The 25,110-nt window shown below is 31.8% G+C and overlaps 2 protein-coding genes across 2 annotated transcripts in view; one reads left to right on the forward strand and one right to left on the reverse strand.

Moving 5' to 3' along the window:
- The window catches only part of LOC108907599 (chloride intracellular channel exc-4), a 69,333-nt gene that overhangs the window by 11,179 nt on the left and 33,044 nt on the right, over positions 1 to 25,110 (forward strand). The window lies entirely within an intron of this gene.
- Positions 6,046 to 6,899, reverse strand: LOC108907600 (mitochondrial pyruvate carrier 3-like). Its single transcript, XM_018711343.2, has 2 exons — positions 6,719 to 6,899; positions 6,046 to 6,308 (listed from the first exon to the last, which is right to left on the reverse strand). Exons 1-2 carry the CDS (start codon positions 6,849 to 6,851, stop codon positions 6,046 to 6,048), a joined length of 396 nt encoding a protein of 131 aa, XP_018566859.1. The 5' UTR covers positions 6,852 to 6,899.

Consider the following 25,110-nt stretch of genomic DNA (forward strand, 5'->3'; position numbering starts at 1 on the left):
AATGTCAAAAAAACCGTGATATTTTTTAATAGGTCGCTTAATTGCGTCTTTAAGATTACAATGACGCTTTCAGAATCATGTTTGGTTGAAAATTAACGCCTGTACAGAGGCTTAAAATTCATAACTTTTGGAGCCTCCGCTATAAACAAATAGAATTGTGTGAAAACTATTGCACCTACAGCGCCCACTTTTGGCACACTTTTAAAGTATGAGAAAACTCTCAACTTGTCATAGGTTTTATAAAATTTTAACAATAAATGGGATAGTTATAAACAAATTAAAAAATGGGCACTTTTCTTGTCTTTTTGCAATAACGTTTTTGTTTATTAACCGATTTTAATTTAACCAGTCTCATTTTGTAGATAATTTTACTCCCTATAAGCTGTCTACGAGTCACTTTTCGCTAAAAATTGATGGTTTTCCCTGCAAAGTGAAAAAACTGTTTTCCTTACTTATTTGTTTAAATAGAAAAGTTAGCTAATAAAAGTTTTTGACTCACGAGACGAGAGATGTCTTGTATTATGTTCCTTTAGACAATTTTACAATAATCTAGCGGATAGGACTTTTTTCGAGTAAAAATTTAATTTGCTTGGTCTAGCTACGTTCTGCCATTGAATGGGAAATAGTACTGTTTCTCACTCTGTCATCGATTCTACTAAGGCCTTCTTTAAAGCAGTACTTAAATCAACTGCTCCACCCTGTTCTGGTGGTGAGTTAGAAATAGATCTTATTTCTCTGGTTTTAGCTTGCAACCCTTGCAAGAGGTAGATTGTTCTTTCTCCTTGGACTAAGTAAGTGTATGGTAGGAGAAAAAAATGAAAATAAAAGTATAACATGGCATAAGTACACTTTTTATTAAAATTAGATATATTTGAGGATATGCCCATGGATTTTTACTACAAATTCATATTTTCGTAATTGTTTTTTTGACAGAATACAAATTGATGGAAGAAAATTTTAGGAGTGACTTGAAACACAGCTTGGAACATAAATTATATAAATTTGTGTACTGAGTGTTTATGTGTGGAAAACTTACCATTATTCAGTTGATTAAACTGAACACCTTCGAGATCACCCTATTATAACAAATCATGTAAATTTTGTTCAAATAAAACTTAATATTATATTCAAAAATATTTAAAAACTGTGATTGTTTGTTATTGTGATCCAAGGTATATCTTTTTAATAAATTTTGACAGTGTTTCCAAAATTGAATTTAGGCTTGATAAGCTTTTAAATAAGTGATATACCTAGATAGGCAGTTGCGTAATTGAAATATTTTAGGTTACAACTTGTTTGAGGTTAAAATTTCTCCACATAAAACATGTCAACTTGTTATAATTCGCTAAACCGTTTTGGATTCAGGAAAAAGGGCAATTTGTATAAAACTTCCATTACCAGTCTATTTATGGCTTATTAAAACTCTTAAAATATAAGCTTAACAAATTTCAGTATATTTTAATTATCGAAATTCGCGAAAAAAAAATACTTTCAGAGCCTCTATTTTGAAAACAATAGACCCATAACTCATTTCAAAACACCAATATTTTGGGTTTTACCACTGACTCATTTGAAGTTTATAAAAAAATTGATAAAATTTCTCTCACAAATTAATATCTTCAGATACATAACTACTTAAGTATCTGTTACATTGTATTTAGCATGTATCATACGAATGCAACTGCTTGTATGCATTTATACTGCTTGTGAACATATTTTTAAATTGACAGTTTTGCATAAATAAACGAAAAATATACAGTTTGTTTATTAATTACTTGTACAAACTTTTAAAAAGTGAATCTTTGACTAATTTTAAGATAAAAAGTTCATATGAATTCGCAACGGCTTAGTTCTTGAGATACAGTGCGTCCAAAAAAAATTTTTGTTTGGTATTTTGATTATATTTTTGTTTTTGCGAATTTTTATTTTTTTCTAATTTTCACTAGTTTGGTGGTAGTAGTTTGGTGATAGTAGTAGTAAAGTGTATCATAGCACATGACTCTTTTTCCCTTGTTTTTCAAAAACTCTTAATGATTCAACTTACAAAAGTCCAACACAGGTTTAACTTTAAACCGTTTTTTTACAAAAAGCTGCTTTCAGCGACAAATACTAAGAGTACCTTTTGTACGTAAAATTAAATTTAATGGAGAATTTAATTTTTTGTCAAAAATGACATAGGTACAGTGCGACACAAAGTTACGGTTATTTAATCCAGGTACAACACTGTATGTGGCGCTTTAACATTAAACAAAAAACTAAGTATATAGTATTTGAGTTTCTCATCATCAATACTCCCAGTTTCCCGAATTTCGCCAACTTGCCATGTATCGAACAAAAATATAATCAAGATACCAAACAATTTTTTTTTCTACGTCCTGTATCTCAAGAACGAAGTCGCTGCGGACCCATGTTCATACTAACTTTTTTTTTTAAATCAGTTCACCCATTAAAGTTTGTACATTAAAGTTTGTACATGTACTATCTCGTGTACTATAAACAGCCTGTATATGTGAAAACCAACTGGCATGTCGGTGAGATTATAACCTTCAAAATATTGTGGGTGTACATAATTCAATGTTGCTCGAGAAACGATTAAAGAATCCGTAAAGTTGTTGTTTCCACAATATCATTAGTTAAAACAATTTGCATGTTGTTATACCACATTTTATATGCATTCTACATCAGTTATTTTTGTTAATATTAATTAATTATAGTAGTAGATACATCCATATATTATATTTTTATAACAATGAAACTAACCCGTTTATTCTGAATTGTGATTGGGCTTGGAGACATGAGTCATAGAAATAGGAGAAAATAACACACACCTTTTTTTAAGGTGCGTAGACAAATAAAATAGAATCTTCTAGAGAATGAACGAGGTAATATGTAATTTGCAGTTCAATGCTAATTGTATAATTCCGTTACATTGTGAATTTATATTTAAATAATAGTTATGCAATAAACAACATAACCTTAAAGGCACTGGTATAGTTCAAGTATTTTCAAAATGTTAAGATAGTTATGTATTCGTGAAAAATCTATGTACCTAGTTGTAATACTAATTATTTAAGGGGAAAACTATTCTGTGCATGTAAAGGGTGTCGCAAAAGTAACGCAGGATTTGAATAGTGCACAATTTTCATTCTGAAGAGTTGGCAGTATTGTACAGGGTCACATATAGTAAACACGTTGCGATTAGACAAAATGGAGCGCTATACGACAGATGAGCGAGTGAAGATTGTGAAAATTGATTGCAAGCACGGAGAGTGTGTAGCTGACACTGTGCGCAAATTACGTTGAATATTCCGTAGAATCAACGCCTCGAATGAAACAACAGTGGAAAGGTTAGTTGCCAAATTTGAACAAACAAGTTTGATTGCAGCAATAGAAAAACAGGCCGGCGTCGTACTAGCCGTTTAGCCGAAAATATTGCTACGGTGTGTGTAACGGAAATTCCCGTAACTTCAGTGCGCCGTCCGTCGGTCACTGCAATTAAACATTCAAGAAACACAATGCAACGGATTTTAACAAAAGATCTGCATCTGCGTCCATTCAGGATTCAGTCAACCCAGGAATTGAAACCAGACGACCATTTAATGCGCCGGAGATTCGTTTTATTAATTTATTATTTTGTTATCAAAAATATTTAACAACGATTTCGTATATCGACTCGCAATTTTTATAAGGTTTATTTAGATTAAATTTTTAGAATGCAGTTATCACTAATAAGCACAATATATTTAAAATTTATCAAGTTCTACATATTTTTATATTTTCGGCCATAAAAGGATGTCCCATTTTGGAAATATAGTACATACCCTGTAATTTTTTGAATTTCCTTGATAAAGTTCAAAGTCTCTTTCGTCAGCAAATCATTCCAAAACTGAAAAACTAGGAAGATAGTGTCTTCATGCTCTTTAAGTATGTTACATTTTTTTCAATATTGTAAATACAGAGGTTGAAAGTTTTTTGTCATTGATATCTCGAGTTTTTTAAGCTGGAAAGTTTAATCTTCTTTCAAGGTCCGTCAGTGACTGGTTTAGAAAATAATAATTTATCATATTTATTATTCGAATTTTTGCAACGATTGCCAGATAAGGGCGTGTCATGTTTAAGCTTTTAAAATTGTATTGTAACTTTTATACAAATTTTTTTATGCATTTATTTTAAATGCCTTTTGTTGAAAACTGTTGGTTTAAAGGTATTAGCAAGGTATACTTTTTTAAGCAGAAAAATTGTTGGAAAGATCTTTCCAGCCCAAAGTAAGATACACGGTGGCACAAGAAAATTTAGGCAGTTTAAATGCGTCCTAATGGTCGCTTGTGGCGCCCTCTAGAAGATACAACGAAATCGTTGATAAATTCGAATTTCTTATCCTAAAAAATCCCCGGATACGAAATTTCACATAATTAAAAAAAATAAATTTTCCGATTTTTACGGGTCTTCGTTTCTAATTATCCGATCGGATCTATCGACCTCTCGTTTTATTCGTATTTCGATTCTCTACAAATTGTCTCTTTATAGCATTCAGATTGTTTTGTTAGTTTAGGTTTTATAAGTAAAAATCTAAAAAAAATGTGTTTTTGCATAAAAATTTTTATAAAAAATTAATTAATGGTAAATTGGAGGAAATATACAGGTTCGGAAAGTCCCCATGGTACATCGGCCGTTACGTGAGAGCGATAAAGTAAGTCATAGAAATCCGTGCGATAGACAAGGATGGTTACATTGAAGACGTTTCATAATCTGAATAGTCACTCCCACTTCTAACCCGAAACGGGCGGTGACTATTCAGATTATGAAACGTTTTCACTATAGCCATCCTTGTCTATCGCACGGATTTCTTTACTTTACTTTGTCGCTCTCATGTAAAGGCAGATGGACCATGTGGATTTTCCAGCCCTGTATAAGCATACACGGTGGGCCGTTAGTGTGAGAAAGTATAATACTTAACTCCTTTGTTACTCATAATACAGAAAAAAAGTTTATATAAAAGTTGTACAGAATCAAGAAACCTAAACTACAAAATTAATTTGAAACATACAGGGTGATTAGTGAACACGGGACACGCCAAATATTACATTCTTTAAATGGAACACTGTATATTTTTAAATATATAGATTTCTGAGAAAATTCTATAGCAATATAAACAGTTTAACATTTTAGTTCGGGGTTGCCAAGTTATGTAGAAAATTCTTCAAATTTTTGAAAAAACATGACCCCGACGCAGTTGTATTAACTTTCAACTGCTAACACTTGGAGCAAACATATTGGACAGAGTTATAGTCAAATGTTAGTCTAATAGTTTGTCAAATGGAACACCCTGTATTTTATTGTTTTATTTTATTCACATATCGGTCCACTTCAACTTTTATTAAGCATGTACTATACCTAATATTGTTAATTTTTAAGACAGCAACATTTCTGAAAAACTTAATTTTTATTATTTTTGATCGCACGAGATGGATTTGGAAAAAACTGTCACATTGTGTCAACTTGTCAGTTACTAGTAAATATTTATTAGGTATTCTATGAAATAATTCGTGTGGTCACTCAATGTTTGGGGCGGGATTATTGGACTTTACGTTATTGGGCCTTATTTTTCCGAAGAACATTTAACAGGGCAACTATATCTTCACTTTTTACAAAATACCATGGAAAATTTATTAGAAAATGTACCGCTGAATATTCGTCAGAAAATGTGGTATACCAAACTCCCCCCACTACCTAAGGAGGCATAAAAAACCGAATCCTACAAGTTTTTCAAAATATCAACATTGATATTCTGCTGTTAACACCACATTTGAACGACGTGTAGAGCTATGTCTAAACCAAGACCGTCATTTTCAACACTTGTGTGTTTAAACTCTATTGTTATATATTATTAATGTCTTTTTCTAAACAAATATGTATAATTCAAAATTATTTATATGATGGCACAGTCCGTTTGCTGCTAGTATTTTTCTATGGCAACTCGTAGATACCTGCACCACATCTACGAAGTAGATGCAAAATTTACAGTAATTACATTATGTGGTTTCATCAATCATTTATTACAAAATAGCACATAAAAATCCTGTACAATTGGAAAAACTGAATGAGGCATATAAACAAATTTACACTAAAGAGGAGGTAATTCTTGGGTATGATAACCAAAGAGTAACGGGACCATATCACTCCGGTAAAGGTCAGCGCAAGCGTTTGCTGGATGCTTATCGTGCTGGGATCCCTCTTCAGGTCCGCTAGTCCAGCAATTACCAGACCCCATTTAAATAAGGGCGCCCAGAAGAACACAGTTTGCGGACCTAAATGTATTATCAAAACAGGTTACATTTAGCAGTTCTTTGTCACGAGCTTATAAGACCTGGTTCAACAAAGAAATTAGTGTATAAAACTAATGGATTTATCAAATTTAAGACTACCAACTTTTAGAATATCAGTCTTGAAAGTAACAATCCATCTAATTATCTTAATCGTTGGTATTATAATCTGCGCTGCCATATGCCAAAATTGTAGAATGAAACTAAAGTTAAAACGAGCCTACATTTTCTATTTCTGGGCCAATTTATTAGAATATTTGCAATTTATGTATTTTGTTAAATGTCTTAATATCTTGTATATTAATAGCAATAAATAAATATATTGGGTCAAAGATTGGCAAATTTAAAACGGATTTTAGTAGTGCATATTTAAATACTCAAATTGCAATCGTTACCTGCTGGATGCTGCCAGAGCGGTAGATATTTTTTGGGAACTAGGTGGTCAAACCTGCTGTTTAGTTTTTCTTTCGCGTATCCCGACTGGAATTTTCTTAACTTGAAATTTTTCAATACTAAGGCCCGAATCATTTTGTAATGTACTGAATTTGACCGTGGACCGTGTCTACGTCCATGACTTTTAATTTGATCGAAGTGACATTCAAATGTCAAATGAAATATGTGAATGTAACTGTATCCATGGAAAATACTATGCTTTGCGATTACGCGTTTACTAGCTAAGAGAATTTTACTTTCGATTTGGTTATGTCAAGTTCGTATAGTCCAGTATAATAGCAGAGTTTCACCAATAGTAATTTTTCATAAACCCCATTTTTTTTATAAATCAACTACTAATATATTATAAAACAAAGTTCACGAGCAAATATTATTAACAATTTACTTCAACAAAAATTTTTTGTTTCTCTTCAGTATCTCTGCGAAGAAAGTGCAATAAAGTAATGGCAAAAATCTATGTTTTTCTTAAAATTGTTACCAATTTTCTAAAAATTAAATAAACGTCATGAAACTTTCGGAAAATACCCCTCAATTTATGTATAAGTTTCCGAAACCCGCTATTGATGAGTCGTTGCTAAGTCACTCATAAACTCACCCATAAAAATTTTATGTAAAATTACTATATCATTGGTTATTTTGACGCATAGTAGGTAATGTAAACTTGCATCATATGTAAGTAGTTACATTAAGCATGTAATTTTACACTTTTTGTATAATTCGCCCAAAATGTAAAGAACCTCGCACAAAATCAATGGAAAATGGGTCCCAGTCGATTTTGCTGAAATTGCAGTATGTTATTTTTGACTTTCTGATCAAAAGTTGTCATGGGCCCAAAGTGATCCTATGAATAGTTTCAGAGATAAAGAAGGGGGAAGTATGTGATTTTGGCTGTAGGCCACGAAGTTTCAAGTTGATGGATTCAAAAATTGAGGTAATTTTGGCCAGTAGGTGCAATGCTTTTGGGATCATTGAACTTGAATTCGGGGATAGCTTAGCTATCTAAGGTCACCTGGAGGTCAGGTAAAGGTCGTTTCAAAGTCAGACTGAAGAAAAGACTTGAATTTTGACCAGTGAATGTACAGGTTTTTGGGCTCGCAGAATCTGAATCTGGAGATAGCGTAACCCTAGTGCAAGTCAATTCAAGGTCATTTCAAGATCAAACTAAAGAGAAGGCTTGTATTGAATTTCAACCAGAGTGTATATAATTTTTGTTTGGGGGGGGGGGACTGAATTCGAGGGTAGCTTAGTCTTTCGGTCAAGTCAAGATCATTTCAAGGTCAAAGTAAAGAAAAGGCCTTTCACGAATGTTAACCTATAAGTATGCTAAGTTAACCTATGCTTTTGAGGTCGCTGAACCTGAATTTGGGGATAGCTTAGCCCTATAAGGTCACCTACGGGGCTTGAATTGAAATTAAGTCAAATGAAATGACCTTGTCTTAATTTCCAGTAATCTCTGTAAAAAGCCTCCCTACTGATTTAAAGGACAAGGACCTTTTTTGTGACATCTTTATCCTTCAATGTTTAAATTTAAAATTGAGCGACCAAATACTTTTTAATACTCTCGAAAGCCTGATAAAACTAATTAATCTGAATTAAAAATGAGGAGTAATTATGTACTTATCTAATTGTAAGACAAATGGGATGCAGTTTCTTACATAAAATTTACTTTAGATATAAAATAATTAAATAGAGAAGGAAAAACATTCTTCACGGATTTTCTTTGAGAAATCTTACCGAGGGTTTCATTTACATGAAGCCTTTCCTAAATGAAATTTAACCTAGATCTCGCGTCTAGGTGCATTTTAAGGTGGAATCTTTGAACCATTTCGGGAGCAATCACCACTTATTGAGAACATTAAACTGAAAACAAAATATAGTATAAGTAAAACAATAAATAAAATAAGTCTTAAATAGTAAGCTACAATCTGGATGTCTGTGTGTAAAGGTTAGGCAAAGTTCAATATGATTATTATTGATAGTTCTCAAATTCTTCAATATTAAATGAACATATACCGAGAGATATAATTGACACAGCCATATTATTGACTTACCCAGTATTTATTTATAACATTGGTTTTGGGTAGTCAAAACACTGTGCTATATTATAACGTCATAAATTAATCTAAACATGCCTACTAAGCACAGTTCTCTACGCACACGCGCGGTAACACCACACTGGATGATCGCATGATTAATATGCTTGTTTGAGTAAATCAGGTAATTTAAATTCACGTTTATTTGAATATTTATATCAAATATAGTACAAACACAGGACTTATTAGGTTATATTTATATATTTCAAAATGTAAAAGTACGTAAACGGTAAGAATACAGCGCAAAAAGAAAATGTACACTCTAACGTGTAATTCTTTCTATACAATGTATCATGTATGTTTAATCCATTTACATTTTTTGTGTATAAAAACCATTACAAATATGAAAAAGGCCTATGTGAATTACCACATTTACCATTGAACATACCGGAAACTTTGGGATGATGGTAACATTTTTCTAGATCTTACATCTTTACAAAACTTGTGAGAACGTACTAAGTATAAGACTTCAAGAATCAAGTGCATTTTGCAAAATTCGCTTTTATTAATTTTTAAGCGTTTGAGAAGATTTTATAAAAATGATCATATTCTTTTACGCGAACGAAGAACGGATTTCGAAAGAGCGTTGAAAACACATTTAAAAATTATATTTTTATCCGGCCCATTATTACTTAGCGACTTAGCAAAATATATTATTATTATTGTTAACAATGAACAAATAAGGCACCGTGCGTAATATTGTTTGCTTTGTTCTAACGTAAAATATTCCAGTAATAATTAGGGTGATATAGCTTATCGTTTAATACCCCGGTTATTAAAATAATCCATTATATAATTTTAATTTAAATGTAGACGTGTAATAATAAAATTAGTTTGTCTCTAATTTTAGTGTTTGTAGATAATTCGAGTATTTACAATGTAACTAAAGTAGATCACCTATAGGATTGTATTTAGGTAATAAAGTTTAACTGGCATTTATTAATTTTATCGACTAATGTAGTAAGTAGTTAAAATTAGGACTGATTTTTAACCTTATATAAAATTTTTAAAGAAAAGTGTTTTGTTAATTCTCAATAGAGGTGTTTGTCCGAAGATGTCCTAAGGAATTTGTGTTTTCTAATAAAGTTATATAATGTAATATTGAACAGTTGCCCGCTTCACCTTCAATATACTTATTAGCCTCAAATGAAAAATATTTTCAGTAATAAAAGACAGTTACAAAAACCACAAATCGTTGAAGAAAACAATGGTGTGTGGATATTTATTTTAGTATAATTAATTCCATATTGTCAGGAAGTCTTTCTTGTAAAATATATAAGTCGTAGTTTGACGTCAATAAAAAAATGTATCCGTTTATAAGATATATTGGAAAAAAGACAAAAAAAAAATTTCTACGCGTATTTCGGAACCGGGGCATTTTAGAAATGTTTTGATATTAAGGTTTTCTAAGAAATTGTCCCCTTCATCTGAGAATCCTTGAGAAACGCCATGTGTGCATTATTGAACATTTGAACTTTTTATAATCACCGTGTCGTGATCAAATTAAAAAGAAAAATTTTTGGTCATCATCTCCAATGTTGCTCCAGTATAAAGGCCATCCATGCGTCACTGATGCGCATTCTAACAAACTATTGCTGTTATTTCACAAAGTTGCTCAAATAATCCAACACGTCAATTTGGGGGCATATTTTTTATGCTTATAACTTTGAAACAAGACCTAAAAACTTATGCTTTGGTGAGCGAAGTAAAACCATTACCGATTTTGAGCTACCAAAGTATCAGCTAGTTAGCTTATTTTGTTGTCAAGATATGTGCTATAAGGTTTGAATTTTATTCGACAATTTGTGAGAATTTTCAAACCCAAATAGCACAAAATCTGTATGGTGGCACATTGAATTTTCACTGCTCCTCCCCTGTGGTGCATTTTCTTCGGTTTCCGTGATAAAAGGATTATTTATCGCAAATTTCAATAATCGTATAGTGAATATTTATCATAGATTTCAATACATAATTGTATTGTAAATATCAAGGAAATTACAGTAAAGAAAATAAACTATCCAATTAATGTAAAAGAGTGGAAACCAAAGAGAACCCACCTAATGCACCATAGGGAACCGTGAAAATTCAATGTGCATGTGCATATAGGTTTTGTGCTATTTGGGTTTGAAAATTCACAAAATTTGACAAATAAAATTCAAGCCTCATGTTCAATAACATTTATCTTGACATCAAAGTGAGCTTAAGCTTAAAAAATCCGTAATGGTTTTCGATAACTCAGCAAACCATAACTTTCTAGAAGGTATTGTTTCAAAATTATAAACATAAAAAATCTGCCCCAAATGATGAATGACGAATATAAGACTAATGGTTTTGAACCACCATTATTTTTTACAGCCTTTGACACAAGTGCAACCACTGCATCCTCTACTTTATTTTTGCCTCTATCAGTTGTAATAGATTTTTTCCATCGAAGGTTCTTATTAATGGCATTTTCAACTCCCTTAAAAATATCTTCCCCAGTAGTCGTACCGTGAATGATCATTATCAAGAAGTTCTTCAAACACTTCATAGCTTTTATCTACTCCTCGAATAAAAATCAACACCTGAGCAGTATCTGACATGTACCAAACTCATACTATCCGCGAGATGCGCAGACAAGATGAATTTGATCAAGCTGTAGTTTCTAAAACAAAATTGTATAAAAAGAACGTAATATCAATCAACCTTCAATTTCGCAATAGTTAAAAATAACTGTTATCATGTATGTGATATTGTATCGATTTTGATTTCGAAAATACGGATGTTTTAATCTAAAAACATAAAATATTGGTTATAATTTTATGGTTAATTTACCTTACTATCACACAAACATAATTTTACACTTTTTTACAACGGGGAGTTTTTGGAAATTGTATTATACCATTTACAATTTCATAAACATTTTAACATTATTGATTTTCAGATGTAATTATACCATCATAGATAAAAATCTTTATCTATGAATATTGAATAGTACAACGTAGTAAGATACTCCTTACAGTATATTAATAACTTAAAAATAGAAAATAAGCGATTATACTTCATTTTTAAAAAGTAAGTTTAATTTAATGGTTAATCTGTAGCATGTTTCTCTTTTTGAAAAAACAGTATTTTGTATGGGAAGATATAAGATATAACATAGCGCGACATCTATGAGCGGTCGTTGTATTCAGTACTATCAATACGACCAAACTGGCAGAGAGCAACCTGCTATTTCGCAGGTACTGTGAACTAGACGAAGCGACTGTCATCAGTATTTAGTATTTTTGCCATATCTTTAATTTATAATATTGAGATTTGAAGAAATCTTTGTTAACTTGGTAAAGGAATGTTGAACGAATTGATAAAGAATATCCTGTTCGTTTCAGTGAAACCTTATATTGATATATCCAAAGATGTGTAAACATAGGAAACCGAGAAGGAAACTGTTGGTCAAACAAATGATTATAATAGTTTAGAGCTGATGTAATTAATACTCTAACAGCATGCCACTTTTCAAGGGAATATAGTTTTTATACTTTTTTTATGCTTTTACGATTCGAGTCAACTTTAACGGGCGATAAAATAGGTACCTCATTCTAACAAAGTTAAAAGTTCATGTAAACGTAGGTTTTGATACATATCATTTTCGAGATACGGAGTATTGAAACTTGGGCTAATGATTTTAACTAATGATGGACAAAAAATTGATTTACAAATACGCCACTGAATATTTGGAAATTGGATTCGTGAATTTAATTCCGGTTAGTATTTGTAACAAGAAAGATACGTTCTATTTTATTCGAAATAGAAGACCTACTACTTGAATAAATAAAAAATAATTTTAAACTAATCATTTTACAAAATATATATATAGGGTGATTCAGTCGTAATTGTCATTAATTTTAAGGAAAGATAAGGAAAATTGTGTAGAATACGAATACTTACGCTACTAAAAAAAATTTTAAATGTATATTAACGATGAATGAAAATATTTTTCAATCTTTAAACCCCTTTTCGAAACGATCATGACCGCTGACCTATAAAGGTTTATTGAGAATGAATCTTGACCTATCGTATTATTCGGTCACTAACCTAGTTTTTACTGCGTTTTTAATGCGTAATGAACGACAAAGAAAGGAAATAGATCTTTTTATCTAGACACATTAATGATTAAGATATTTTTTATATTTTAAATATTAACAACATATTATTTGTTAATAAAAATAAATATGTAAGGATAATAATTATTTTCGAATGTAAAGTTTTTTCAATTTAGAATTTATAAAATTATACATTTTCTCTGTTTTATAAATGGATATGAGTTTTTAGTATTATGTTCAATCAATTATTCAGTTTATAGTACGTATACCTTATTGTGTGATTTATTGCTTTTTAAAGAGTAGTATGGTACCTGTCTATTTAAAATGCCAGTACGTGCTAAAAGAACACTCATCTGTCAATACTTTGTTAATAAAATTATGATCCACTACTCTTTGATTTTGAAACCCGTTGCAAAATTTAAGACGACTGGGGAAATCAGCTGTTTCGCTTCAACGTTCGAACGCTCTCTGGTGCGCCGGCGCATTCCCTGTCAGCAAATGTGATGCAAAGTAGGGCGCCGAATTAACGGGAGTTAAGAGGTAATTTGTTTATTTTTTAAAAGGTCGAGTGATCTTTTTTTATTTTCTTTATTAGGTCTTCCAAATACGTGGTTAAAATTAATGACATTATGACTGAATCACCCTGTATATAAGAGTTTTTAGGTAGAAATACAATCTTAAATATAATGTGGTTCAAAATGTCCAAAGGTCTAAGGAATTTGCATTAAAAATTTAAAATTGTACAAAAAATTAAGTTTTTTTTTGTGAAAGGAATAGTTTTGATGTCATTTTCGAATTGTTCAACTGTATCAACTAAATCTGAGTTTCTTTTTAAATTTCAACACTTTATCTCGTCATATGTTTATATGAATTGTCATTTTTATTCTTCGAATAAGATCTATCGACTGATAAAACTTGCCTACAAAAATTTAAGTGGCCTTGTATACCATATACATCAGATAGAACTGCTGTTGGAATAATTCAAGAAAATAAAGTTGTAGTTATAAACGTATGGGTCTATGCAACCCTTGATTTTCAGGTTATGTGTTAAAATAGTACGTTTTTTTGTAAATTATGGTATTAAGCTGTCTTTTGCGATTTTTTTTTTCAGAAATATATTGAAAATTCCACAGGCAATTTTTTTTAATAGATAACACAGCCACAAAAAAATCCAAACCCAAGAGCCACATTCCAAAGGAATTCGATGCACTGAACACGACCCTGCAGTCAAAATTTATGACTTCAGGACAAGTTTCGGAGAAAAGTTAAATTTTTGGGTGAAACTGGTCCATTATATCTTTTTCGTAGTATTTTGAGGCACGATACCATTAGTTCATGACCTCGATATATCTCAGAATATCCATTATTTGGGTGAAAACTAGCCCAAAAATGGGTCAAACCCATTGATTTTTTCCTAAATTGTGTCCAAATATATCAATTTCGTAGTATTTTGAGGTGCCATTAGTAAAATTTATCTTTGACCTCGATGTTTGTCAGAAAATTAAAAATTAATGCTTTTTACATACCTGAAAATTCGAAGTCAGAGGTAAATTTAACATGGTATCGTATTCAGCGCCTCAAAATACTACGAAATTGATATATTTGGACACAATTTAAGAAAAAACTAATTCTGATACATATTTGGACTAGTTTCACCCAAAAATTTCAATTTTTTCCCGAAAGTAATGAAATCGTGAATTTTTACTCCATGTTCCACAAAACGCAACATTTCAACAGCGTTATTGTCATTAGTTGCAGTTCTTGGGCGTACTGATCAGCTAGGGCTCATCTTTCACGGTTCCAGTTTCTTCAAATCTTTGTATTGTTCTGCACGCAGTTGATTTTTATACTGGCGTTCTGTTTGGAAATGTATCATTAAATAAATGAACCACTTGATCGAACGACCTTTTGAGATCGTCATATCCTCATCATCAAAATCGTTATTCTTTCTTTTTCATTTAGAGCCATATTTGATTAAATAATATTTAATGAACAAATTTGAAAAATCGAATATTTTTTTGACAAAGTTACTTTATTATAAAATCACAAATGTGGTTTCCATGATTATTACCCAACAAACTATTTTATTAAATAACTTTTTGAATTAAAAAAAAGCTCTAACTCCTTTATTTTCTAAAATTTTCCAGAAAATTACTGTAAAGAGAATGAAATTGTCTTTCAAATGACGTATACTATACTATGCAATTTAAAATAAAAATGGGTGGAACCTTGTGGTAGGTAGGGGGATTAATGAAAACATTTGTTTACATGTCAAAAAATGACAAAAGGAACGCATTTTCTGACGTACATCTGAGCTTTTACCTAAAACTCACTATTAATCTAGATATCTTGCTGTTCCGGGACTTTGGGACACGGTGTATCAATTTATCAAAGCTCGTCTGATCTTTACTGCTTGCTACGATATGGTTATTAAACCCCATTGTCGTTTTGAAATTAGTGGCTCCAACGAAGGTAATTATTTGCTGCTACAATTCTTGTACTCGTTCACACTTGGATACATCAAGCGTAATTTTATTTAAAGAAGAAACAAATCATTATCATGTTTAAGTTGATATTGTTAGGATATAAAATTTAAAAAACAATTTCCACCAACTGGGTACCTAACTATTACGCAAGGTATCCTAGTTCTAACCGGATCATGAGACAATAATTTGTTCTTAATTTGATCAGTAATAAAATCGTTTAAAAGCGGGAATAGAAAAACATTTGTTCTGAAGTAGAAAACACTCGACAATAATGTTATCTTTTGTTTTTAATCTTCCGCAGTTGACATTATTGTGTTCCTTTAATTCTTTCAAAAACTTTGATCATTTGGAACAGAAAAACGGTTTGATGCATCAACTTGTCTATTTACAGGGTTATTGTAGGTACATTGGGCTGTAAAAATTTCTCTCAACATTAGTCTTTTCATAAATATTTGTAAATTAGCGGTAGATTTCCTAAAAAACTGTCATTTTTTGCACTTTTTTCAAATTGATGTGAATGAAAAAAAAAATGCTTGGAAAACCATGACAGGTTCTTATAGAGAATTTATTTAAGTTTTCAAAGACAAAATTGTTATTTTTCATTCAACCATCGATATCTCGCAAACCAATAATCGCACGGACCTTGAAGCTGAATAAATAAACTAACTGATCTGTGTATTGATTGGGTTTGAAAAAATTCCACGGACAGTCCTAAAAAAAAGATTTTTTTAAAGGTCTTGAAACTGGGGAGTTAAAGCTTTAAAACGCTTTTTTTTATCTCGATACGAGCTTTTTTCACTGAGATGCAGCCTTTAGAAAATCACTAAAAAATCCATGAAATTTTTTTGTTCCTTTCATTTTTTCAAGTAGTGTATGTACTACCTACGTGTGATTTCCGAATACTAGTATTCTCTTGTTGATGCATACGTGCCAAACATATCTCCAACACGCGCCACAATTACTTGCATGAAATAATTTGCATTAAAAAACATTTTAGTTACTACTTACTGTACAATTTGTGCAATTAAAGATACAACTAAATTGCCGCGACAAAGTAACGTCTTAAGAAGCAGAATTATAAGTAACCGTTGCATTTTGCACCTTCTTATATCCTTGCCTGGTGGTAATAATCACCTGAACTTAAATGCAGCTGTTCTTACATTATCTGCACATATCAATTATGTAATAACGGTTGTTGACTTAAGTACTTTTGGGGTTTTTAATCTGAATAAAAGTTTAACGTAAAACATATTTGATTCATGTTAAGGTAAATACAATCATTATTAATAATAAATTACGTATATGAGATTTTAAGAGTGATCTACTGATCTATAGCATGTTCAGTGTGTTCATTATGTGCACAAGTGGTGACTATGTGAGTGATTTTAAGCCAGAGGTTATTTATATCACATATATAGGTCCACAAATCAACAATTTTCAAGATACAGTGTGTTGAAATCAAAAAAAAATAACCAGCTTTCCTAATAATCGAAGGTAAAAATCAACTGAATTCGAATACAATTATGTGTACCAGTGATATCGGCAGTTAATTGCATTGAAAAGTTCAGAAATTCGACACCACTAAATATTTTAAATTCCACCGCTACTTGCTACTCCTTATGGTGTTTCCATGAAAAAATATAACTTTCGTTTTATTCGAAAAATGAACCATCTGCAATTTTAAGACTGATTAAACTAGTATTGGCAGCATATGAAGTAATCATACCTTCTCTTCTTAAATCCGTGTGAATCACGTCACTGGATATTTTGAAAATTCGATCACTATCTGTGACTTTGTGGCGTTTCCAAGAAAATAGATGTCTTTTATTTTATTCGAAAAACCGACCATTTTCCATGTCTTACTTTTTTAACATTTATTAACGTTACCAAGTATTTAAATATATAAACCTGACACAAATCTAGAAGTACTCTTTCCGCAAAACAGTTTCTGGAGAAATACTGATCTTGAAAAGTCCAAGGAAATAATCGGCGCCATTTTTTTTTTTTCTGGTGCCATTGAATTTTTTTACGGACTAGTAATGATTAGTTTGTATTTAAAATTGTATTTGTAGCAGAAAAATTTTTGAACTTTTTGTAGAAACGAGTAGGATTAGTTATTTTACATCTTGTGGTAACATTATTGAAATAAAAAAAGTAAATCGAAAATGCTTAAAATAATAATTCCCCCATACAGTCGCAGTACTCGGAAACCTTTACTCAGATAAATTGTAATTTTTGTTCCCTCTTATCTCTTCCAACATCTTTAGGTTTTCAGTTATCTCTTCCAACATCTTTAGGTTTTCAGTAAAATCGGCCGCTGTTATCTCCGTTATTGGTTATCATTTTTACATCGGAATTTAGCCGCATTTTACCTTTAATTAGGTAAGTCATAATGGCGGCTCTTGACTTACATACCAGGAAGGGCGGAAAAATGGGGTATTGAAAAAGAAATATATAATTTCTAGTTTTATTTTAAGTACTATTGAAATATAAGAAAAATACGCTCAACATTATTTTTTATAGTGAAAGCCCATTCTTCTTTTGTCCGAAATAAACTTTTCAATTAACCTGTTCATCAAAGTTTGGTATTTCTCGCAACATTGATTTTTCAATGGATATCATTACAAGTGCTGTTAGTCTGTCTTTACAATCTAATTTAAATTTTTACTACCTTTTAAAAAACACATAAGAAACATTACTTAAATTACAAACGCCACACGTTAACAAATTATGTTTAAAAAAGAAAAAAAAAGCGGTTAATAGCTATTACTTGATACAGGCGGACTAAACAGAGCCCAAACTGGATAGTAAATATGCGCTACCCCCAGTCCGTCTTTCACTGCTGCGCGACGATAACCATGACCCCCGCTGTAAACACTCCAAATTTAGGGACGAGCTACGAGCCCGCGCATCAGTGTTTTTCAAATGAATTTTGCAGTTCAAGTTAAAAAAATGAAAATTTTTAAGGAACGCCGCCCCAGGCCTCCCCCCAGTCCCCATTGGTGTTATTAGCGTTAGTCATCATTCTGCATTAAACGCCTTCAGAGACGGTTTTTTTTTAATTTCAACGCTTTCTCTCAAAAACCATCGATTTATAGACTCATGGTTACTGTTTGGTTGAGAATCACTCAATCGCCCCTTAAAATTTGTGTACATCCTTTACACTCTATACGTATACACATACTTCTAAATTTGGGCCATTGACCACAATGAAATAAGTAATTTAGTGACGTTTATTTGAAGATACTTTGTTAATAATATGTATATTATTGTTCGTTATTTGTGTAGGTTATGTATAAATTGAAAATAATATTATTTTCGATGAATAGAACAAACGCAGAATAATCATGAATATGTTTGAAAATAAAGATATTTAAAACAAATTTTAAATTTATTCAAGCGATAATGTAGGTAAAGTACTTGTTTTCTAGAAATTGTTCAAATTGTCTCACATTTCGACACATAAGTAAACATGATAATCCACGTTATAAAATTTATTTGTACCCTACAGATGCACTGCACACTCATGTACAGGGTGAATAACTCACTATAAATTCAGGGGCTGCAAAATAATCTGGTCAATTTATATTAAAATCTTTCTATTTATTCTGATTCCAATTTTCTTTCAATAATGTTAAGATATGGGTTAAGATTTCTTCTTCCGATAAAGTCGTGGAATTATGTGTAAAAACATTATCAGTAGACTGTACTGTTCAATGTCACTCATATAAAAATTTAACAAAACTACGTTTGTTTCAATCTGTATGTTGTTTGTGTATTTTGAGACATCAAAAAACCACGTACCTACGTACACAAAAGTAGGATTTAGTGTCAAGCCAAGCACAAGCAGCAGAGAAATCGTATGAATACCTTTACCTAGACTTGCAGTGGTTCTCTAATTTATTATGATATTTAAATTTCGCGAATTATCCTTGGTCGACTGAAACTACTAAAGTTGTAGGTCAGTACATCTGAACATTTTTATATTCTTTTGTAAATTAGGTAAATATTTCATGGTCAACTAGAACCACTAGAGTTTTGATTAATATTTTTATTATTTACTATATTTTATCTAAAATACTCAAGTTTCGAAATATAGTTACATTAGGCAACAATACATCAATTTCTACAATTGGAAACAATGCAATTCCCGCAATGAAAGTGAAATATTTCAATGGTATTTTTTTTATTATAAGTTATTAATTAATGTAATACAATAAATCAAGGTTTGTACAAAATACCTATATGTGTCTATTGTTTTCGTTGACTTTCCTGTGCTGTGCTGAAAAATGTTGGCGAGTACGGAGAAGGTCATCTAGTATATTTTGACTATAGGGCTATTTCATGTATTAATTCTTTATGAAAAAAAATAAATAAATATCAAATATTACAGAACTTTTTTCTGAATTATTAATGTACCTAGGACAATACTTGTAATTGTTTCTGTAGAAGAATCTTCTTGTTCAGGTTAGGGATCAATTAATTCTGACCACACTGATTCACTTTTTATGATTAGGACCTATAAGAAGGCATTTTTCCCAAAAACCAAGCATTTCATTTAAAAATGGTAAGAGCCCTTTTTGCTGTAGAATAAACCGCATTGTAAAAGAAAGTTCATTTTGAAAATTTTCCAGTGGCGTAAAAATTATATTAAAAATAGAGGTTATCATGGTTTAAAAACTAAAAAAAATGTGTTTTCAAGAGCTTATCTATATCTCTAAAAGGAAGCCTTTGGAAGAAAAAGTGTATACTTCAAAATGAAATTATTTTGACGAGATATATCGATGGTTAAAGTCCTAATCATAGAAAGTGAATCACCCTGTATAAACATCTTTTAAAACTATATTTAACAACATTCAGAAAGTTGCTTACTATACGTTCTAAAATAGTTTCTAGTAAAAATAGTCAATAATTTCATTTTCAGTCATTAATCCATCCCAAGATGTTCTTGATTGATTGATTAATGACTATATTGGGAGGCAAAAAAGTTACTTTTATATCTCCACTTTTTAATTCATCTTTGGATTTGGCTCCGAATTTAAAATTCAATTTCGTTTCGGATAATGCGGATTTCGAATAATCGCGATCAGTGGGCTACTGCATTATAAAAACAGTAAAGGGAATCTATTGTATATTGTACATACAATGTCTACGTAAGTACCGAGGCTAATTTAAGCCGATTTACGGAAAGACCTACCCACCTATCAAATTTATTTTTAGATTGCATGCGTAGCTTAACATTAATTGCTTTTTTTGCCAGTAAATAGTACATTAATACCTCAGCAGATAATATATCGTTTTTGTTAATGTAAGAATCTGTACAAGGAGACACCCAAAGCTTCCTCGTTTGGGTTATGGATAGATCTCTGCTTCTGGGCATTCATTAGGAACTTTGAATCTAACCATGCGGGGCATATGATCTTATTAACTCTACTCCTTTTGGTTACAGAGGAGATTATGCGCAACGCAGTGCTGTCAACCGCATGTCACTAAATATCCACTAGCGGGCAATTCAAAAAGTTGGGTTATTTCCTGAATAGACCTCGTAGTCCAATTTCTAACATTAACTAATATGTTTCGACAGTGTGTATGAATTCCGTTTTATGTTACATGCTTTCCTGCGATTTCTTCAGCCATTAAAAACTTTCCTTCTTCCAAACGAAGGAAGTTGAAAAACCGCTTTTATATCGACGTATTAGTTACGTCGCAAGAATTCCGCTAATACGGAATAAATTTTGCTTTTTAGCGTCGTCGGAATATAAAAATTCACTTTCGTTTCGTTTGAATTTATAATCGGTATAATCACAAATTTTACGGTTGGCTCTTAAACTGTTATTGTTAATTTAATTCATGTACAAGTTGTGATTTGTTGAGCGTTTTTCCGGTTAGTTAAGCGGTTATTTGTTATTCTGTGCGAGGTTCGCCGTCCACCGTATTTGCCGACATGACGTGATGAATAATCGTTTCGCCTATTTTTTCCGATCTAATAACTACAATATTTATGGCGTTAAATTTACTCAGGCGAGCATTATTAAATTTTTGTGTACGTCGCGCCATCACCTTGAAAAACGTTGGTTTATTTTACAAGTATACCGTTAAATTTATATAGAATATCCTTGTCATGTAAGAGGATCATGATATAAATATGCAACACGCACAATTATTTATCGAGGTTACAGCACTAGGTCAGTTTAGGCCAGTTTAAGATGTTAAGTCGGTTTAAACTGACTCACCGTACATAATGTCAAAAAAGGAATGCAACTTCTATGGTCGGTAATACTTGTCAATATTAGGGGAAATATGCTCCCGTAAAGTCCGTTATAAGCTACCATCCAGGGTTCCAAAATATGATATTTATATAAATATCGTCATATCGGATATACAGGGTGGTCGCGATGTAATGGGCCAAAATGACTAGATTCCTGACGTGAAAATATTGCGATTTAGACAAACTCACCTTAGTTCAAAAGTTGATACTTACAGAGATACAGGGTGTTTAATGCAAAATATTATTTTAGTTTTTTCTTGTTTATTTCATAATAAATGCTCATATCGAGATGAAATTTTGGTGTTAGGGGTTTTCTGGGGCGAGAGATTGAAATATATCCATGGTTTGCTTGTAGCTCATAGAGAGCGCCACCTGCGCTAGGTCGAATGCGTTGAAAACGACAGAACTTTTTTATCTTTCAAAAATCTAATTCTCAGGTAGCAAATTCTGATTTTACAACTTCTTTTACACAAAAAAGCTATACTTTTTGATAGTCGCTATCTTGCACCGTTCTCGTAAAATTTGCCATTGAAAATTCCAATGTATTTGCATTCAATTACAAATCGGCAAAAATTTTCAAGTAGGCTTATGTTAAAATCCAATTTTGACATTTTCCACTTATCTTAGTGCTGTCAGTAATATTACAGTATTATTCGTGCCTTATTAAAAGTATTCTTTACTTTATGATCTAAATCGTAGTGCGAGATAACATGCCACGCCATAATTTATTTTCAAATGGAGAAATGCGCGATATGGTTTGCGTTTATGCGCAATCAGATTATGTTGGACGTCGAGCGCTTCGTCGGTATTCAGAGTTGTATCCGAATAGAAGGCAACCAAATCGGAAACTATTTCAAGAACTTTTTAATAGACTTGGAGAAACTGGTAGTTTTCGTCCTAAAAGAGACAACGCAGGGCGTACTGTTACAGTTCACCAAGAAGAAGAAATTTTAGTAAGAGTGGCAGGAAATCCAGAAGTTAGCAGCAGGCAGGTAGCTAGAGAAACCGGTGTTAGTAAAACAACAGTTCTCAAAATCTTTCACAAGGAAAATTTATATCCCTACCATTTTACACCCGTGCAAAATCTTTTAGCAGCAGACTTACCAGCTAGATTACAATTTGCTCATTTTATGCGCAATCAGCAAAACCTTGACCAGGAATTTTTGGATAATGTACTATTCACTGATGAAGCGACCTTTACTCGTCGAGGAATTTTCAATTTTAGAAACAAGCACATATGGGATAATGAAAATCCTCACGTAGTCAGTGAGCGTCACTTCCAACATGAATTTAAGATAAATGTTTGGTGCGGAATCATAGGAAATCACCTTTTGGGTCCACATGAGCTTCCTCCAAATCTAAATGGTGACTTGTATTTAGATTTCCTGCAGCACCATTTAGTTGACTACCTCGACGATTTACCACTGAATACACGGCAAAATCTATTTTTCATGCAAGATGGAGCTCCCCCTCATTATTCTGTCAGAGTACGGAACTATCTTGACCACATTTTTCCGGATCGTTGGATCGGTCGTGGGAGTCGAATATTATGGCCTCCTCGTGGTCCTGACTTTAATCCTATGGATTTTTGTTTCTGGGGCTACATGAAATCAGTTGTCTATAGAGAAACTATAAACACCCGCGAAGAGCTATGGCGGAAAATTGTAAATGCCGCCGAATCATTTCGTAACAAGAATCTCTATTTTAAAATACGGCAGTCTTTGAACAAACGCGTTAATAAATGTATTGAAGTTGGAGGTGGACATGTTGAACATTTATTGTAATATTCGATATTCAATTGTTGTTTGACATTCGTACCTTATTTTGATTACTCGAATTACCAAAGCTAAAATATCTTGAGAACGGTGCAAGATAGCGAGTATCAAAAAGTATAGCTTTTTAGTGTAAAAGAAGTTGTAAAATCAGAATTTGCTACCTGAGAATTAGATTTTTAAAAGATAAAAAAGTTCTGTCGTTTTCAACGCATTCGACCTAGCGCAGGTGACGCTCTCTATGAGCTACAAGCAAACCATGGATATATTTCAATCTCTTGCCCCAGAAAACCCCTAACACCAAAATTTCATCTCGATATGAGCATTTATTATGAAATAAATAAGAAAAAACTAAAATAATATTTTGCATTAAACACCCTGTATCTCTGTAAGTATCAACTTTTAAACTAAGGTGAGTTTATCTAAATCTCAATATTTTCACGTCGGGAATCTAGTCATGAATTTTGGCCCATTACATCGCAACCACCCTGTATATCAAATTTTGACATTTATTTTGTAATGCTTGCCTATTTTTATGTTAATGTGAAAAACTGATAAATACTAATAGTCCAAGAGAATTAAGCTCAAAACCTTCGAGATATGGCTGTTGCTTGACGTTGTTTAGGTATTAGTAAAAATCGGTCGAAAATAATATAAACAATGAAAATATAAGGTTGCGCCAAGAAAAAAAGTTGTGCTATTTGCAGAAAAAATTAAAAACTGCAAAAATACTCAAAAATCACGTGTTTTTCCTAACATTTTCCAATATAACTTCTTAAATATGCAGTTTACAGAAAAAACTATTACTGCTGAAATTGTTTGTTATGAAATTTGCTATAAGACACAATTGTTTTGAGACCTGCGTATTCAATATTTTTGTTGCTAGAAAGCCAAAACAGCGTAAGAAAGTGATGAAAATCGAGGTAATTTTGAAGCGTTCAACTGATAGGTAAGAAATTGTCCAATTCTACTATAAATGTACATGTAAGTACTTTAAAGGATTACAAAACGAAATTCCAAAACCCGATCGAAATCGGTCTGATAGTTTTGGTATGAGACAATTTGTTACTAAATTTCAGCGCGAAATGTCGTTATTTTTTTGCGTCAGTGCTGGGGTTAAAGTTAGGCATTTTAATTGGCGCTGATTTTTTTACACATACTTGGACTCTTTAACTATCATATAGAATCGTTATAATATTAATTTTCTTTTTTTTAATAATTTTTGGAGCGATTTTAAAAATTCGAAAAATTTTAACTTTATAAACAAATACTTTCGTGAAGCCGTTTTGCGGGTTGGAATATATACCAAAGTACTAAAAAATAGTTCTCGGAAAGACGCTTAACTTGAAAAAAAGAACGTTCAAATCGGTCACATAAGTTCCGAGATATCAAGTGTCAAAGTCAACAAGCGTTAGCTGCAAAACTATGCATAATGTAACAACAACAAAAATTGAATTTGGTAGGTTTTTTAAGAACTTTTCGTATGTGCTTTTATAAATATTATCGCACGTGTGCTTTTTATATGAAAATTCAATGAATATCGCCAAACCGACCATTTGAGCCGCAAAACCGGGGGGAGGGGATGAATTATAGAAATTGAAATCGCGTTCAAAAAGAGCGCGCGCGCTTCGGC

This window comes from Anoplophora glabripennis, unplaced genomic scaffold (genome assembly GCF_000390285.2).
Source record: "Anoplophora glabripennis isolate ALB-LARVAE unplaced genomic scaffold, Agla_2.0 scaffold403, whole genome shotgun sequence".
NCBI lineage: Eukaryota > Metazoa > Arthropoda > Insecta > Coleoptera > Cerambycidae > Anoplophora > Anoplophora glabripennis.

What these genes read in the sequence shown, in the direction of transcription:
- LOC108907600 (XM_018711343.2), bottom strand. Translation starts at nt 6,851, where the DNA reads ATGATTCGGGCCTTAGTATTGAAAAATTTCAAGTTAAGAAAATTCCAG. An exon ending in GCTCTGGCAGCATCCAGCAG is followed by an intron (nt 6,309 to 6,718) that starts GTAACGATTGCA and finishes TAATACATTTAG; the next exon opens with GTCCGCAAACTGTGTTCTTC.